General features: G+C 38.7%; 1 protein-coding gene across 27 annotated transcripts in view; it reads right to left on the bottom strand.

Annotated features, from left to right (window-relative positions):
- The window catches only part of COMMD10 (COMM domain containing 10), a 286,085-nt gene that overhangs the window by 206,184 nt on the left and 59,692 nt on the right, over nucleotides 1–20,209 (bottom strand). Inside the window, exon 6 of one of the 27 annotated variants that reach the window (XM_057307458.1) lies at nucleotides 8,655–10,566. The exons of the other annotated variants lie outside the window; for them this stretch is intronic. Within the exon in view, the coding sequence (XP_057163441.1) occupies nucleotides 10,414–10,566 (153 nt within the window). The 3' untranslated portion in view covers nucleotides 8,655–10,413. Of the gene's footprint in view, nucleotides 1–8,654; nucleotides 10,567–20,209 lie in introns of those variants that run through there. 27 annotated transcript variants of the gene reach the window in all.

Below are 20,209 nucleotides of genomic sequence, written 5' to 3'. Positions count from 1 at the left end.
TTATGGGATCGAGCCCCACATCAGGCTCCTCCGCTATGAGCCTGCTTCTTCCTCTCCCACTCCCCTGCTGTGTTCCCTCTCTCACTGGCTGTTTCTCTGTCACATAAATAAAAAAATCTTTAAAAAATAAAAAATAAAAATAAATAAAAGCGGCTGCCTGTGGGCCTGGCTTCTAATCAGCCTGAAACTAAGTGCTAACTTAAATCCCTCACTTAAATCCCTAACACTGACAGGTCGTGGCACCTACTCAACAACTGGACCTATCAGAATGAGTCAGGCTGCTTAGGCGGCCTATATCACAAAGGTTTGAGAGACAACCAAGAACCAAGGCAAGGCTGAAAGGTAAGGCTTACTTCCTACACAAGGCCTCTCCTTCAAGACTGGGAGAGGTAGTCGTTTCACCTAAAACATAGGAAAAAAACCCGAAGAGTCAAGCAAACTGTGAAAAAAAGGATATGCTCCAAATCAAAGAACAACATAAAAACGCTCAGAAAAAAAACTTTAAAGAAACAGAGATAAATAATGTACCTGCTAGAGTTTAAAGTGGTAATCATAAGGATGCTCACCAAAACCGGGGGAAGAACAGATGACCACAGTGAGAACTTCAATAAAGAGAGAGAAAATATAAGCAAGTACCAAACAGAAGTCCAGAGCTGAGTAATACAATAAATGAAATGAAATATATGGTAGAGAGATTCAACAACAGGGTAGATAAAACAAAAGAAAGGATTAGTAGGCTAGAAGACAGGGTAGTAGAACTCAACCAGAGTAGCACAAAGAAATACGAATATGAAAAACTGAAGGTAGCTTAAGGGACCCAAAGGACATCAAGCAGAGTAACATTCATATTATAGGGGTCCCAGAAGACGAAGGGAAAGAAAAAGAGGCAGAAAACGTATTTGAAAAAATAATGGCTGAAAACTTCCATAACCTGGGGAAGGGACATCCAGATCCAAGGAGCTCAGAGAGTTTCTAAAAGGATGAACCCTAAAGAGCCATATCATTATACATTATGATTAAAATGTCAAAAGTTAAAGATACGGAAAGAATCTTAGAAGAGCAATAAATAAATAAATAAATAAATAAATAAATGAAAGAACAACTTGTTACATACATGGAAACCCCCATAAGACTACAAGCATATTTTCCAGGAAAACATTGCAGGCCAGAGGGAGTAGTAAAATATATTCAAAGTGCTGAATGGAAAAATCTCCCAACCAAGAATACTTTACCTGGCAAAATTATCATTCATAATTGAAAGAGAGATAAGGAAAAGCTAAAAGAGTTCATTACCACTAAACCAGCCTTATGAGAAATGTTAAAGGCACTTCTTTAAGCTGAAAAGAACGTGTTAATTAATTAGTAACAAAAAAATATGAAAATATAAATCTCACTGTAAATATATAGTAAAAGTATAACTTATAATAACTTATAAAGCTAGTATGAAAGTGAAAAAACAAAAGTAGCAAAGATAACTATAATGACAACAATCAGTTAAGGGACACACAAAATAAAAAGAGGCAAAATGCACATAGAAAACATAAAACATGGATAAGGGGTAAAACTGTAGAGGAATGTGTTCAAACTTCAGTTTCTATCACTTAAAATAAACTATATTATATACAGACTGTTATACATGAGCCTCATGGTAACTACAAATTAAAAACCTACAGTAGGGGCGCCTGCGTGGCACAGCGGTTAAGCGTCTGCCTTCAGCTCAGGGCGTGATCCCGGCGTTGTGGGATCGAGCCCCACATCAGGCTCCTCCGCTATGAGCCTGCTTATTCCTCTCCCACTCCCCCTGCTTGTGTTCCCTCTCTCACTGGCTGTCTCTCTCTCTGTCGAATAAATAAATAAAATCTTTAAAAAATAAATAAATAAAAATAAAAAATAAATAAAATAAAAACCTACAGTAGTAACACAAAAAATAACAAAGAAATATAAACATAACACTAAAGAAATCATTAAAACCCAAATAAAAGAGTGACAGAAAAACAAAGAAACAGAACTACAAAAGTTAGAAAACAATGAACAAAAGAGCATCCGTTCCTACCTATCAATAATTACTTTAAATGTAAATTGACTAAATTATCCAATCAAATAAAGACCCATTTATACACTGCCTACAAGAGACTAATGTCAGATATAAGGACACAACAAACTGAAAGTAAAGGGATGGAAAAAAATATTCCAAGCAAATGGAAAGCAAAAGAAAGCTGAGGTGGCAATACTTATATCAGACAAGATAGACTTCAAAACAAAGAGTGTGATTGGTGGAAGAAGAAAGGGGGGGTAAACAGAAGGGGGAATGAACCATGAGAGACTATGGACTCTGGGAAACAAACTCAGGGCTTCAGAGGGGAGGGGGTGGGGGAATGGGATAGGCCGGTGATGGGTATTAAGGAGGGCACATATTGCATGGTGCATGGGGTGTTATACGCAAGTAATGAATCATGGAACTTTACATCAAAAACTAGGGATGTACTGTATGGTGACTAACATAATATAATAAAAAAATATTATTATAAAAAACAATAATAAAATAAAACAAAGAGTGTAATAAGAGACAAAGAAGGGCAATACATAATGATAACGGGATCAATCTAACAAGACGATGTAACATTTGTAAATACGTACACACCCAACAGAAAAGTACCTCAATATATAAAGCAAAAATTAAAAATCTAATGGGAGAAAATGATAACAATGATTGTAGGGGACCTTAATACCCAACTAAGATCAATGAATAAATCATGCGGACAGAAAATCAATAAAGTAACGATGACCTTAAAGGACACATTAGACTGGATGGACTTAATAGATACATACAGGACATTCTATCCAGAAGCAGCAGAATACAAATTCTTCTCAAGTGCACAAAGAACATTCTCCAGGATAGGTCACATGTTAGACAACAAAACAAGTCTTAATAAATTCAAGAAGACTGAAATCATAGCAGGCATCTTTTCTGACCACAACGGTATGCAACTAGAAAAAAATTCCAAGACAAAAACTGAACAAAATACAAATATGAGGAGACTAAACAACACGCTACTGAACAATCAATGGGTCAGCAAAGAAATCAAAAGAGAAATAAAAAAACACCTTGAGACAAATGAAAATGGAAATACAACTTACCAAAATCTATGAGATAGAGCAAAAGCAAGTCTCAGAAGGAAGTTCATAGGAATACAGGCCTACCTCAAAACAAGAAAGATCTCTAAAAATGCAACATTAGACCTTAAGAAACTAGAAAAAGAACAAACAAAACCCAAAATTGGTAGGAAAAAAGAAAAGATCAGAGCAGAAATAAATGAATTAGAGACCCAAAGACAGAAGAAAAAAAAAACAATGAAACTAAGAGCTGGTTCTTTGAAAAGATAAACAAAATCAACAGATGTTTACATAGCCTCACCAAGAAAAGAGAAGGTTCACATAAATAAAATCAGAAATGAAGGACTAAAAGTTATAAGTGCTATGACATAAATATAAAGGATCTTAAGAAACTAGCCTGTACGATTATATGCCAACAAACTGAACTACCTAGAAGAAATGGATAAATTCCCAGGAATGTGCAGTCTTCTAAGAATGAATTATAAGGAAATAGAAAATCTGAATAAATCAATTACTTTTAAGGAGATTAAATCAGTATTCAAAAATTTCCTAAAAGACAAAAATTTAGGACTAGATAGTTTCTTTGATGAATTTTACCAAACATAAAGAATATTTAATACCAGTGCATCTGGTTGGCTCAGTCAGTTAAGCATCTGCCTTTGGCTTAGGTCATGATCCCAGGGTCCTGGGATCTAGCCCTACATCAGGCTCCCTGCTCAGCGAGGAGCTTGCTTTTCCCTCTCCCTGCCACTCTGCCTACTTGTGCTCTCTATCTCTCTGTCAAATAAATAAATAAAATCTAAAAAAAAAATTAATACCTATCCTTCTCAAAAAAAATCCCAAAAAATTGGAGAAGGAATGCTTCCAAACTCATTATATGAGGTCAGCATTACCCTGATATAAAAACCAGACAAAAATACTAGAAAAAAAGCTGATTATGGGACAATAACCCTGAGGAACACTGATGCAAAAATCTTCAACAAATTATTACCAACCAAATTCAACAACACATTAAAAAGATCATGATCAAGTAAAAGATTTATTCCAGGGTTGCAAGGATGGTTCAATATCCACAAATCAATCACAGTGATATACCACATGAACAAAAAGTAGTATAAAAATCATATGATCATCTCAATAGGTATAGGAAAGGCATTTGACAAAATTCAACATCTATATGATAAAAACTTCCAAGAGAGTGGATATAGAGTGAATGTACCTCAACATAATAAAGGACATATATGACAAACCCTCAGCTGACATCTTACTCTTACAGCTTACAGCTAAGATCAGGAACAAACAAGGATGCCCGTTCTCCCCACTTGTATTGCACATAGTTTTTGGAAATCCTAGCTACAGTAATCAGATAAGAAAAAGAAATAAAAGGCATCCAAATCAGAAAAGAAAAAGTAAAATTGTCACTATTGGAGAACAACAAGATTTTGTATAGAGAAAATCTCTGAAACTCTAAAACAAAACAAAACAAAACAAAACAAAAACAAACAAAAACCCCTGTTAGACCTAATAAACCAACTCACTGAAGTTTCAGGGTACAAAATCAACATACAAAAATCTGTTCCATTTCTATACAGTAACAATAGACTTGCAGAAAGAGAAATTAAGAAAACAATCCCATTCATAATTGCATCAAAAATATCTAGAAATAAATTTAACCAAGGAGGTGAAAGACCTGTACACTGAAAACTATATGAAACTCATGAAAGAGGGACACCTGGGTGGCTCAGTCAGTTAAGCATCTGCCTTTGGCTCAGGTCATGATCCCAGGGTCCTGGGATCAAATCCTGCATCAGGCTCCTTGCTCAGCAGGGAACCTGCTTCTCCCCTTGCCTGCCACTCCCCCTGTTGGCTCTCTCTCTCTCTCTCTGTCAAATAAATAAATAAAATCTTAAAAAAAGAAGAAAAAAAAAAGAAACTCATGAAAGAAACTGAAGGCACAAACAAATGGAAAGGTATCTGTGCTCACTGATTGAAAGAATTAATATTGTTTAAAATTGCCCATATTACCCAAAGGAATCTATAGATTTGATGCTATCTTCATCAAAGTCCCATCACCTTTTTCTCCAAAACAGAATAATCCTGAAATTTGTATGGAACCACAAAAGGCCCCAAATAGCCAAAGCAACCTTGAGAAAGAACAAAGCTGGAGGTTTCACATTCCCTAATTTCAAAGCTGTAGTAATCAAAATAGTATGGTACTGACATGAAAACAGAAACACAGACCAATGGAACAGAAAAGAATCTAGAAATGAACAGACATTCATGACAAAGGGTATGAGAATATAAAATGAGGAAAGGACAGTCTCCTTAATAAATGGTGCTGGGAAAACTGAACAGCCACATGTAAAAGAATGAAACTAGACTATTATACCATACACAAAAATGAATGCAAAGTGGATTAAACACTTGAATGAAACCCTGAAGCTATAAAAGTCATAGAAGAAAACAGGGGGTAAACTCCTTGACATCAGTCTGGAAGATGTCTTTTTGGATTTGACTCCAAAAGCAAAGGCAACAAAAGCAAAAAATAAGCAAGCAAGACCGCATCAACTAAAAAGCTTCTGCACAGGAAAGGAAACTATCAACAAAATGAAAAGAGAACCTACTGCATTGGAGAAAATATCTGCAAATCATATATCCAATAAGGGGTAATAGCAAATATATATAAAGAACTCATACAACTAAACATAAAAAAAACCCCAAAAATCCAATATGACTGAAAAACAGACATTTTTCCAAAGACAACATATAGATGGCCAACAGGTACATGAAAAGGTGCTCCGCATTAGTAATCATCAGGGAAATGCAAATAAAACCTACTGTGGTCTTATTGTAAATATCACTTCACACCTGATTATCAAAAAGGTAAGAAATAACACTGCTACGAGGATGTGGAGAAAAGGGAACTCTCCTGCACTGCTGGTGGGAACGTAAATTGGTGTTGCCACTATGAAAACAGAATGGAGGGTCCTCAAAACATTAAAAATATAACTTCCATATGATCCAAGCAATTCCACTTATGGGTACTTATCGAAATAAAATGAAACACCAAGTGAAAAGATACATGGACCCCTATGCTCAGTACAGCAGTATTTACAAGAGCCAAGATAAAAAATAAATAAATAAAAACACCTAAGTGCCCACTGATGGATGAAAGGATAAAGAAGATGTAGTGCGTGTGTGTGTGTGTGTGTGTGTGTGTGTGTGTGTGTACCTGTGTATAGATAGACAATACACACACGCGCGAGCGCGCGCACGCAAATGGAATATACTCAGCCATGAAAAAAATGAAATCTTGCCATTTGCAACAACATGGAAAGACCTTGACGGTATTGTGCTAAGAGAAATAAGTCAGACAAAGAAAGACAAATACCATACGATCTAACTTACATATGCAATCTAAAAAACAATGAAACAAAACAAACCTCATGGATACAGAAAATGGAGTGTTTGTTGCTGGGGAGGGGGCTGGGAGGTGGACAAAATGGGATAAAGGGGTCAGGCAGTATACATTTCCAGTTGTAAAATGAATAGGTCATGGGGATGTGGTTTATAGCATGGTGACAATGATATCGTGGTGCATACTTCCAGCTGCTGGGAGAGTAGATATTGAAAGCTCACTCATGCATTCTCTCTCTCACACACAGACACTACACAAATATATAAAGTTTATATATATATATGTATGTCTATATATATATATAGACATACATATATATTTTGTAACTTTTTTGGTGATGGATGGACTTATTGTGCCCATCTCCCAGGGTATACAAATGTTGAATCATTACAACACACACTTAAAACTAATTTAATTTTGTATGTCAATTATACCTCAATAAAAAAAATAAAAATAAAAAGATATATAGTCATTTGCAAGATACGACAGTTAGCTTTTACAGTTCAAGTTTATTAAAAAGCTAAACAGGTACTATTTTACCTTGACATCTTTATTTCATTAGCAGGAATAGCATAAAGATTTGACAACAAAGGCATGCTCACTAGGAGGGCTTAGTCCAAACTGTTGAAAATTTTAAATTTCATCATAGATCTATTCAAAGCTTTTTTCAAGAAGGAAAAAATCAACATTAAAAAAATAAATTTTAGTAAGACGCTTTAAAAAGATATAAGAGATACTACCCAAATGTTTTATATTTTGATATTAACAGTATTTGTATATATCTATTTAATTGATGTACTTAAAAATTTCTCACCAAGGTAAGTAATTATTTCCCTTCAGCTTATTCTTTACGTTGCAAGCCTCCTCTTTTCTTTTTTGAACGCCCAAAGAAGTGACAAGGAGCCCTCGAGGTGGTAGAGAGGTTTCCAGGAATAGAGGGGCAAGTATGAGCTGGCCAAATTACTAACAACGCCTGGTTCCCTTACTCCAGGTTACCCAACAAGAGTTGCACCATGTTTGTCAAATACACACACACACACACACACACACACACACACACAGATTCACAGCCGGGCGGAGTTGGGGGGGGTGCGGGTCTGAATATCTGATCTATTTAAAGACAGGGTCTTGCACCTAAAATAGCTGCAAAATTATTGCTCCAAAGTAGATCCTGTAAGGTAAGGTCTCAAAGTAAGATCCTCTACGTGGTGATACTCGAACACTGATGGGGACATGTACCGGTATCTCTTCCAAAGACTTAATGTTTCTCAACTTCATCTCACAAAATTGGCAAGAGTGTATACACACTGTTCCTTCACACAACAAGGTGAACATTTTTGCTACTCATTGTACTGTTGGGTTATCCATACTTTTAAGTCTTCAACTACAATTAGTTCAAAACTAACCAAATTCAATGATCAAGAATGTTGAGCAGACATAATCCACCCAGCTGGCATGGGGCTTGGTCACCCACCAGTATATACATTCTTTATAACAGCAAAGAAATTTACCAAAAACTACTTGGTTAGATCACAGCCGAGTCTGGTACCTGGGAACCGAATTATAGAGACAATAGCCACCAAAGGTTGTAACCTTTGACCACCTGAAATTTTAAACACCTCCCCTCACACACACATATCATACAAAAGATACAGTTGACACTATATGTAGTATATAGATACATAAATTACTACTACAGATATATTTATACTATATATATATATATATAAATATCACTAATATATATATGTGCATATATAGTATGTATACATATATATAATGTGTATATATATATATATATATATATAGTTATGATTTGTATATGTTTGATTTGATTTGTATATGTTTGGTCCAGTTGAATTAATTGCTTTACATGGAAAGCTCTAGATGATTGTTGAGAGTTGGTTCGTGTATGTTTGGTCCAGTTGAATTGCTTTACGTGGAAAGCTCCAGATGTTTAAAGCAATTTGAAAAAGGTTCTCTAAAATATGTAAATCTGAAAACCTTGGTTGCTCATAAACCTGGTATCTAGGACATCTATTCCAACTGTGTATGCCAAGAAAGATTTCCTTTGGTTGATTTTATCCAACTGTCATGGCAACAATTGTTCTCACCGCAGATGAGGGCAAGTAAAGGAGTTTATTCTGTTTCAGAATGATAAGATCGTTAATGTGACCTTGGGGAAATCATTCTCTCTCTTTATAAAACTGCCAATTTATAAGAATAAGGATTGAAATGATTCATAGGAAGCAAAAGAGAAAAGTAAAATGCTGAAAATGCACCGGGTCCTCCTAAAGTTGTCTCTGTTACAAACAACAGCAAGAGAAACAAAAGATAACTCTAAGATCTGGTTCTGATTATCACTTACCGATCATGACAACGATGCTAGTCACTTAACCATCTTGCCTTCAGCTTTCTCTCATCTATTATTATTAATATTAATATGCACAGTACAGAGTTAGAAGCATCAATGACCTAATGTGTAAAACACTTTAGAATAAAACACATATCTGAATTACTACCAATTATGGTTCTAAACATAAATAATGAGATTGAAAAAATGTACTTTTAATACTTAACAAAATGACTTACTAGTGTAAAAATGGTATTTCGGTCATTGTCTGATTTACTTTACTACAACAGTAAAATTTAAAGCCTCCATTTTTCTCTAAATTTGATGTATTTTTCTTTGTTTTATAATTCATTCTATTAACTCCCTTATCTAACATTTTCCAACAATTTAAAATCAGTGCATATTTGTTAAATTCAAAGCATGTACAAGGCACTATGCCATGTCCCTTTACTAAGACGTTCCTAGAACTGTGGATGGCTAAGGCAATCTTCATTTTGTTCTCTTGGGTTTACATTCCATGTAGATGGTAACTTTACCTGAGATTCCCTCTACCCCCAACTACTCCTAAGAAGAAAGAAGAGAGGAAACTAAAATTATTTCACGCCATCATGCACTTGGCACACAATACCATTATGCCCACATTATCACGGTCAATCCCCACAACTCTAGGAGGTAGGTATTCACGACCCATTTCAGAGATGAGAAAGAGGAGCACCACATCAGAGGAAGAAGTTGAACCAGGTCTGCTGAATCCAAAGCCTGTGAACTAGCCACTGTGTCAGCAGTTCCCAGACCTTTATTTTATTTTATTTGAATGCAGCTGACACACAAAGTTACATTTGTTCCCACGAATGGACTTCACAGACCAGTACAATACACACACACACACACACACACACACCCCACTGGTGGACCTCAGGACCCTGGCAACATTTTATTTTCTAAGAAATCACATATTTGCTTAAAGCTCTACTAGCTACCATCAGCATTATTTCCTAAAACAAAAGGATAATGCCAGAAAAAAGAATAGAAAGACATAATCACAAAATAAGCAACAAGCCCTTCGAAGAAAGAAGAGTTATCAAAGGTTGTCAAACTGTTCCTTCTTCAAAGGGTTTGTTTCTTATTTCGTAATTTTCACCACAGAACAGCACAGGGCCTCCAGCTGGAAGATGAGAAGAGCTGTTTCCAGTGAGAGACAAGTAAAACACAGAACCTAAACACTGTCCTATGTACTCTTGCGATTTTCAGTACCAAGGAGGTAAGAAGGCGTGTCGCCTTGACCAAAGCCATGGGTTTTCTCAGAGTTTTACAAGCCAAGGGGCTGAGGACAAAGAGATGACCACAGGCTTACAAAGAAGGTGAAGCAGCTTTCGTACCAACAAATGAACATTTTCAGTATTCCTACGTATCTTCACAGACAGTGGTCCTTCTTGAGGTTTTCCCTTCAACGAAAATCTTTACATGTGATGCGATCGAAAGAGCAGTTAAAAAGAATAAATTTAGGGGCGCCTGGGTGGCTCAGTCCTCAAGCGTCTGCCTTCAGCTCAGGGCGTGACCCCGGAGTCCCGGGATCGAGCGCCGCATCAGGCTCCTCCGCATCAGGCTCCTCCGTGGGAAGCCTGCTTCTTCCTCTCCCACTCCCTCTGCTGGTGTTCCCTCTCTCGCTGGCTCTCTCTTTCTGCCAAATAAATAAATAAATAAATAAAATCTTAAAAAAAGAAAAAGAATAGATTTATTACCTCCTGGCTGTGAGCCTCATCCACCTTCAGCTGCTGTCCTGTCTTCCCAGCCTTACCTATCACATTCAACTAAAAAGGGCAAGGACTGTGTCTTCCTCATGTTCTGACGCAGCATCTGACATTAGGATGCGGTTACTCTTTGAGGGTCAGTATATAATGAATTTATTAGCTCACTGACAAGCCAGAAAAATATGTAAATAATAATGAATTTGAACTAAATTTTCAGAATAAATTTGTATTTTAATAAAGTCACAGTCCTCAAAACAGTGACCAGTAGCAAAAGACAAGAATTCTGAGCGCATGCATCTAAATTCTCACTACAGTCTCTTCCGTATTTAAATTATAAACACAGGGAATTTCAGATTGTATTCCAATGCTTCTCTGCTGGCATGAGAACTCTGGAAATTTTCTGGATACTTCAGCAGCCCAAACACCTCCATTAACTACTCCCTTACAGTCCCACAGGCCACAGAATGGCTGATACTGTATTCTGACAGGAACACTACCAACCAGGAGAGTGTTTACAAAAGTAGAGGGAAAATCACTCTATATGTTTGATATCATTCAAAATGCAGATAAACGTATTTCTCTGATATTTCTCATTTAATCATTTATCCAATTAAAAATAATTTTTATTTGATTAAGCCCCCTTAAATTACAGCTTTGTCACTGATACAAGCATTTCACAATAAATTATAAATACTCATGTTTTGATAGTATTTTCTAAAAGGAAATCTAAATATTTACTTTTTCCAAGCATTATATTTGTAATTTCGTTGACTTACTAGGCAGAGGATGGGATCACGGGTCTGGGAAGGGAGGCACACGGACAGAAAACTGCCTGCTGTTTGCTGCCCAGCTGCACCTGGAACTGACCTCTACAATTCATGGCCATTTATAACACCTAGTGCATCAGGCACCACGAGAGGGTACGTTACTGCCTCCAACCCCTGATCCATTACTATTTCATCCTCATTTATTCTCAGAAGTCTCCAGAATGGAGCATACCCACTAGATGCCTAAAGCTTCTAAACAGCACTTGGAAATAAAGTTCCTGGTTTTATGAAATAATTCCTATAGGCCAACAGTTGGGAAATACTCTCTTTTAAGGATTAAATAGTATCCTGACATATATACTTCAGATGGTGCACTTAGGTAATATATCTATATTGCCCAAAGATAAAAAAGAAATTAAATAATCTCGATTTTGTCACTGACTCCCTTTAAGGTCATAATACGATGTTTTTGGAATAACCTACTCACATTGTAAATAAAATGTTTTCTAATTGTTTAAAAAGAAACACAAAGAAGGTGAATTAAGCATTTTTCTGGGCCATATATTTAGGATTGAATCTTACTGAATTTAGTCATTCATTGTGTATACTCTTCCCTTTACTCAGACTATCCATTCCTTTCTCACTCACTTTTTAAGGCCTAATTCAAATGTGTATTCCTCTGTGGAGTCTTCCCTAGGGATCTAGAAAAGATCAATCCCATACATCTATGTGCTCACACTCCACTTTGAATAAAGCTCCATAACTCATGACCATTTAGAAGTATCTAGTATGTCAGGCACCATTTTGGATGAGTAACAAATTTCCCAATTAACCGCATTGCTTCCAGGCTTTGCTCACGTCACTGTGAGTCTGGTCCAAGGAGAAACCTTCATACCTGTTTTTCCCCACGCAACACTGCCTATCACAGAGCATGGCACATACTAGGTTTTGATGGACTTTCGTACCTTATTAATGCCATGCATTTTATTAACAGAAATATACAATTGTATTCACCCAAAATATAAGATATAATTTCATCAGCACCTTCAGGTTTTATTATTCTAATGCAAAATTTGATTCTTCATTTTCTTCCGTGGTTGAAATGGACATAAATAATTGCTCAGCATCAGTATCTTTTTCACATCGTATTCTCATTTCCGATTCTTTCCCCCCATTTTCTATAGAAAATCAATTGTTGAAATAACTTTGTCTCTGAATCATGAGAGTTATTCACTGCATGCTTTATTTCACTGGAGTCAGACAGTCCTGTATTCAGATCTCAGCTCAGTTACTTATTAGCTATATGATCTTGCTCCGTTTCTTCGTTTCTAGAACAGAGATAATAAATAGTCTCTATTTCACAGAACTATTGTGAAGAGTAAATTAGGGAATGTATTTTAAGTACTGGCACATACTAAACACCCAGTACATGGACACTGTTGTCCCTGTGACACAGATGTGGCCCAATTCCAGCAATGACTATAGTCTTACTTTAGACCAGTGGTACTCAAACAGATGTGTCTAACAAAGCACACGAAAAATACTTGTGTGACTATTCTGAGAGTCTTCTGATTGGTGGAAGGCCAAGAGAAGGTAGGTACGGGCACATGGAGAAAACTATCCCCTGATGACTGTGAAATCACAGCTGAAATCACTATTTTAAAATATTAAATTTATTAAACTTTTTAAGTTCATTCCCAAATCCATTTATTAGCAAAATGTTGGATTTGTTAAGATGCCAAATTTGAATTCCCTATTTCCTATTAAAATAGACTTATTTTGTGGATGGAGCTGCAGTGTATAATGCTAAGAGAAAGAGTCAGAGAATGACAATTACTCTATGATTTTACTCATTTGTAGACTTTAAGAAACAAAACAGGCGAACATATGGGGGGGAGAAAAAGAAGAGAGAGGGAAGTAAACTACAAGAGACTCTTAATGATGAGAACAGACTGAGGGTTGATGGAGGGAGGTGGGTGGGGGATGGGTTTGATGGGGGATGGGCACTTGTTGTGATGAGCACTGGGTGATGTATGTTAAGTGATGAACCACTGACTTGTATGCTGAAACCACTATTGCGTGTACATATTCTAGTCAACAAAATATTTCTCTGTATAGCCAGCTTCCCTAGCAATACATGCTTAATTAAAATAATTATACTGATTTTAAATTCTTATGAGGATTAAGATGTAGAAAAAATATTTCCCTCTGTAATCAATTCCTAACTGGGGGTTTGTTAGTTTTTAAAATCAGAAAGGCAATGCCCTAGTCATCACTGTCACTGCACAAAGAGAGAGCTTTCACATTATCACCATGGCCCGATGTGCTCAGGGCTCCAAACCGCTCGTCTGCAGGGTCAGAGAGGTCTCAGTCTTTCCTATCTGCTGGTAAAAGCTTCTGTGCTTTACTGCTGTCCAACTTAACGATTTAGCTCAGTGCTTTAGAACAGTCCGCAGGTGTGAAATAAAAATATTGTGGTGGCTACAGATTCATTCATTAAATTATATAGTAATAACTGAAGATCTACTGTGTGCCAGGCACTGTTTCTGGCGTGTTCCTGCTCTCTGGGAGTTTACGTTCCAGGACAGGGGAACAGTAAATAAACAAGCAAACATACTAAGTACTAGCATGTTAGAGGATGACAGTTCTATGAAGAAAAGGAGAGTAAGTGAAGGAGATAGTGACAGGAGGGCAGCTCTAATTGTGTGTAATGTGTTCTAGGAAGGCCTCTCTCTGATAAGATATTTGCGCAGGGACCTAACAGAGGGGAAAGAGCAATCCACATGGACATCAAGAGAAGAAGCACTCTAGAAGAGGAAATGGAGTGCAAAGGTCACGAGGCAGGAGTAGGTCTGAAGGGCTGCAGGAAAAACACGGCAACTTCTGTGGTTAGAACAGAGTGAGCAGGGGAAAAGGTAAGAGATAAAGTTAAAGGGACAGCATGGAGGTATCTCATGGAAGCTCTTCCAGGCTATGCTAAGGCCTTTGGGTCTTTACTCTGAGTAATAAGGGAAACCCTCAGAGTATACAGAGCAGAAAAATGACATACTCTGAACTATGCTTAAAAATTATGATTGCTGTGTGAAAAATAAGCTCCAGAGAACAAGGGCAGAAGCAGGGAGATTAGAGGCACAGATGACAGATGCTTGTCAAGTATAAATGATTAGCCACAGGAGAAATAAAATTTCCTGGACTTAATTAATGAACATGGTGACCTAGCCCCCTGTTCCCGGCGACAAGATCGCAAAGTATGTTAGCACCTGTTACATGTCAAAGCACAACAAAACTGTTTGCCAACAAATTAAGTCAGACCTGGGGAAAAAACAATTGTTTGCAAGGCAAACGACACTTCATTTACAAAGATTTTTCCATCAGGTAGATTAATCCTTAAAGCTTTAGACGCACATGTCCAAATCTGTCAGATTCGTGAAAGTCAAACTACAAAGATAGGAATGAATTATCTACTTCCAGAAATGGGAGACTAAAACCAACTCTCTCCCGCCAAGGATTAAATAGAAAAACTTGACAAAAAATAATTAAAAACAAAAATTCAAGAACATTCCCTTGAAAGCACTGGAGAGCTGACAACAAAGTAATGATTTTTGTTCAGGATAATGCAGCAGCCCAGGGAAGTAAACCCAGCCCTTTGGAGGCACTCCTCCCTTCCTCCTTAACAGAGGCAGACATTCAAATAGGCAATTAAAATTAAAAAAAAAAAAAAAAGGTGGGGGAGGGGGCAAAGGCAAGCCATCTTATTAGCAATTTACAAAATAAATATCAAAACCACAATAAAGTCAAAGCCACACTCACCAAAAAGTCTAAAACTAAAAAGACTTATTACCAAGTTCCGGTAACAATGGCGAACAATGGCACTGAGGTATGAGTGTAGTCCCTACAACTACTTTAAAATGAAACATACACATACTTGAGCAGATCGGAAAAATGACCCCCATGCTTCACCCCCTACTACAGACGTGACCTCTGAAAAGTGATTCTGTAGCATCCTCCATAAATAATGAGAGTCTGTTTCCCTACTTCTGGCTCTACTTTGGCCAAGACAATGTGAAGACAACAACAGGGGGCCGGCTTTGCACCTGAGCCTCAAGAAGCCCGGTGTCATTTCAGGTTCCCTCGGAACCAAGCGAACAAGCCCGGGCTAAGCCGCTCAGTGATGAAAGACATGAAGCGCAAGCACCCCAGTCACGGCAGAGAATAAAGGCATCCTGACTAGCCCGCCCCCCGCAAACCGCGGACACACACGAGCACCGCCGGCTGGGATCGGCCCAGCCCAGACAGCAACGACCTTGCCCGCTCACAGACTCAGGAGCACTAATAAATGGTTAGTGTTTTAAACCACTGAATTTTGAAGTGGTTTGTTATAAAGTAATCGCTAACAGTACCCAAAGTGAAGTTCTGCCATAATTATACCTATAATTGTATGTAATTATATACGTATATTATATATGTAGTATTGGCTCTGGAATCAAACAGTGGCCTAAGGCCGGAAAAATGGTGAGCAAAACAAAAGCTGGAAAAGGGTAAGAAAATGTTCATGGGAGGCTGAAAAATGTAGGAGCCTGTGTATGTAGTAAAAAAACCAAGTGGCAAAACTGTTACCCATATAATACTCAGAAGGTGAAAAAGTTACTTACTGGACATTTGGATTTGCCTGAGATCTCTAGACAAATGTTGAAAGTCAGCTCATTGGTCCTCGCCGTGCATGATAAGGTAATAATGGCAAGCAAGAGATGAACTGAAGAAAAAAGTGATCACTATACAAATATAGTGATATTTGTATATTATTATACAAATATTTAGGAGGAATAGAGAGGGGCCAGGACTTGCTGGGTTGGAAAATACAACTGCTTCTCAGATGGCAAATATTCTCTAAATACAACACTGTCTAGGACTGTAGGCCAAATCAAGGGAGTAGATGTAAACACCCTTTGTTAGTGCCCTAAATGGACCATGGAGGGGCCTACCAGACCCTCTCAGCTAAATAAAAAGCCCCCCAGTCTTCAAGGAGTTGTCTCTCGGAAGTCTGACACGCCCACAGGAGGTCTACCGAAAGAGGCACGTCTCAAAAAGAATTTTCAGTGTGGCTTTGGGCATATCGTAAAGCGTAGCAAGTCTCCTCGCAAGGCAGACACCCAACAGGAACGGGTGACCATACGTAACAAGAGGCAACATATGAGAATGTCCACAGCAACAGTATATGTATCAGCTGAAAACTGGAAACAACCCAAACACCTACCAACATCATATGAATAAGTAAAATGTGGTTATTCATATAATAAACCACTATACAACACCGCAAATGAACAGACTACAGCTCCGCATGACAAGGATGAGTATCTCGAACATAACGCTGAGGAAGCCAGGAACAAAAGAACAGCATCACTATGATTTACCCAGAATCCAGTCAAAAATAAAACCGTCAAAGCCAAACTGTGGTGTTTAGAGATCTATGATGAGGGGATAAAAATATCAAGACAAACAGGAAAATGTTCTCAGAGAAGGTAGAGTGCATGGGAGGGCAAAGAGCGGGAATTTACTCGGAAGAAGGCAAGGAGACTTCTGGCATGCTGGCAATATTTTATTTATTTATTCTGGGTGGTAGTCACACAGATGTTAGCGCTATGGTTAACTGGACCTCTGTGTTTCATGCATGCTCTGGATACACATAGTGTGGCACATGTGAGGGACGGAAGTCACGCTACAGGTCAGACTGCGGGAGCCACAGCACTACGCAGGTGCCCAGGTCCGCGAGCAGCACAGAAGAGAACTATTTTCTTTTAATGTTTTTTTTATTATATTATGTTAGTCACCATACAGTACATCCCCGGTTTCCGATGTAAAGTTCGATGATTCATTAGTTGCGTATAACACCAAGTGCACCATGCAATACGTGCCCTCCTTACTACCCATCACCAGTCTATCCCATTCCCCAACCCCTCCCCTCGGATGCCCTCAGTTTGTTTCTCATAGTCCATAGTCTCTCATGCTTCATTCCCAAATCCTTCTGATTACCCCCCCTTTCTTTATCCCTTTCTTCCCCTACCGATCTTCCTAGTTCTTATGTTCCATAGATGAGAGAAATCATATAATTGTCTTTCTCTGCTTGACTTATTTCACTTAGCATTATCTCCTACAGTGCCGTCCATGTTGCAGCAAATGTTGAGAACTCTTTCTTTCTGATCGCTGAGTAATATTCCATTGTATATATGGACAACTTTTTTTTTTTTTAAAGATTTTATTTATTTATTCGACAGAGACAGAGACAGCCAGCGAGAGAGGGAACACAAGCAGGGGGAGTGGGAGAGGAAGAAGCAGGCTCCCAGCCGAGGAGCCTGATGTGCGGCTCAATCCCATAACGCTGGGATCACGCCCTGAGCCGAAGGCAGACGCTTAACCGCTGTGCCACCCAGGCGCCCCTGGGCCACAACTTCTGAATCCAGTCATCTGTTGAAGGGCATCTCGGCTCCTTCCACACTTTGGCTATTGTGGACAATGCTGCTATGAACATTGGGGTGCATATGGCCCTTCTGGAAGAGAACTATTTTTTTTATAAGGAGCTGCTCCGCTGAGACTTTATTTGATACATGCAATCAAAGCAACGCTGATTTATTCCGTCCACCTGCTGGAGAGCAGGAAGGGTAAAAAGGATTGCCTGCGTTTGCTCCATCCTTATAAAATCTAGCAGGTACTGGAGGATGACATGAGCTGCAAGGGCGTCTCAACGGGGACGCTCCTCGCTTGCAGTAATAGTTTCCTGAGAGGTGTGTTCCCCAGCAATTTGGAAAGTCCCGAGATATTAAAATAGGATTCCCCCATCATTCATCTAGCTGCTCTTCACAAGTTCCGTGTGGAATTTTATGTGACGAGGAACGTTTGGGTAGAATTCCCTCCTCGTGCCACGAGAGCTGAAAGCACAAGACCTCCGTGGGAGGGAAAGACCACAGATGAGAGACCCCACAAGATACGACCTCCCTCAAGGCGTCAGTGCTGTAGCCCAGTTAACTATCAGCTTGACCTAGGTAAGCAGAGACATGGAGAGCACAGAATAATAATATACTATACTACCTAGTTCCCATTAGAGATTTCTCTTAAAAAAAAAAAAAAAGGCACCACTGTAAAACAAATGCTGAAAAATCACATGTAACTCACACCTGCCCAGTTCATAGTCTACGTCTGAACAGGTTTTGAAATCTGTAACACAAGCATAAAAGAGTTAAAGATGGATCCAGTGAAGAGAATACTTTTCTTTACAATTATAAACTCATTAGCAAGAAAAAAAGAAAATTCTGCTTGAACTGGCACCTAGTACCTTTAATTAAATTTAGAATGTACCAGTTGGCTGATGTTCGTAGTGGAGGTACTATAAGACTAGTATAAACAAAATTTTATGTGTATAAACAAAACTTTGCATTCTTCTATGAATCCACAATTGCACAACGGGCTAGAAGACTGGTACCATTTTTTTTTTTTTTGAAAGAGCATTACAAAGCAGACAAAATGCAATTTTAAAATATAAGCTAATATGCTGAGATCTGTGGGTGATTTAATTCTCCAAGCAGAGACATAGCATCTCTTATCTCTCTCTTACAATAGGACTTCAAGACTTGTCCCATAGAGAAGTGGGGTCCAGACCACTCCCCCTTGAACCTGGCAGGCTTTTGTGATTGCTTCAACCAATAGAGGACAACAGAAATGATGCTACGTGACTCCTGGGGCCAGGCAACAGAAACACCATGCACTTTTTTTTTTTCTTTTTAACATTTTATTTACTTATTTGACAGAGAGATTGAGCATGAGCAGGGAGAACGAGAGAGAGAAGCAGGCACCCTGCTGAGCAGGGAGCCTGATGAGGGGCTTGATCTCAGGACCCTGAGATCATGACCTGAGCCAAAGGCAGCCACTTAACCGACTGAGCCACCCAGGCGCCCCTACCATGCACTTCTAAATTAGGATGCTCACCTGTGGAATTTAGGGGCCACTGGCCTTGAAACCAGGTGGAGAACATTAAAACCAAAGGGCCAGACTGAGGAGAGGGTTAGCGGAAGCCTTGAAGACCTAGCAAGGGTTGTGGGGATCCTTGTTTTATTTTGAAAGGAAGTTCAGAAATACTGTTGTTGGTACAAAACTTGAAAAGAGGAAATGTTTCTAATGAACTTAATGATTTCAAGGGCCACTGGGCTTCTTCTCGCTGCATATGTTGATGACACAGGAGGAAAGAGATGCATTAAAGAATATGCTATTACTTCTAAAGGGGCAAGGATGTGCCAGGGTTCAACAATACAGCTGTGACGGAACAAGCACCTCCAGGTGATAAAATGATTCTCAAAGAACGAAACGGCTTCCAGGTAAAGATCAAACCTAGAGTTGAGGATCCCATGTGTAGACTTCAGAAGGATCTAACACAGAGGCTCAGAGGTCTCGCAAGGTGTATTAGTTTTGTACTGCTATGTAACTACCAGAGACGTAGCAGCTTAAAACCACGTCCAATTATTAGGTCACGGTTCTGTAGGTCAGAATTCCAGGCAGGCATGGCTGGCCTCTCTGCTTTGGGTCTCACAGCGGTATATTGCATCTGATGTCACTCAGGGTGGGCTCCATCCGGAGGTGCTGAGGAAACATCCGCTTCCGAGCTCACTCAGGTTGGTGCAGAATCTAGTTCTTGGAGCTAATGATCTGCGTTCCCCATTCCCTTGCCGCCCACCAGAGAACACTGTCTTTGCCTAGGGGGTGCCCTCATTCTGTCTCACCAACTTCTCCATCTTCAAACCAGCAACAAGTTGAGTCCCCT

The sequence above is a fragment of the Ursus arctos genome, unplaced genomic scaffold (genome assembly GCF_023065955.2).
Source record: "Ursus arctos isolate Adak ecotype North America unplaced genomic scaffold, UrsArc2.0 scaffold_5, whole genome shotgun sequence".
Lineage (NCBI taxonomy): Eukaryota > Metazoa > Chordata > Mammalia > Carnivora > Ursidae > Ursus > Ursus arctos.
This window is presented reverse-complemented; position numbering and strand designations above follow the sequence as displayed.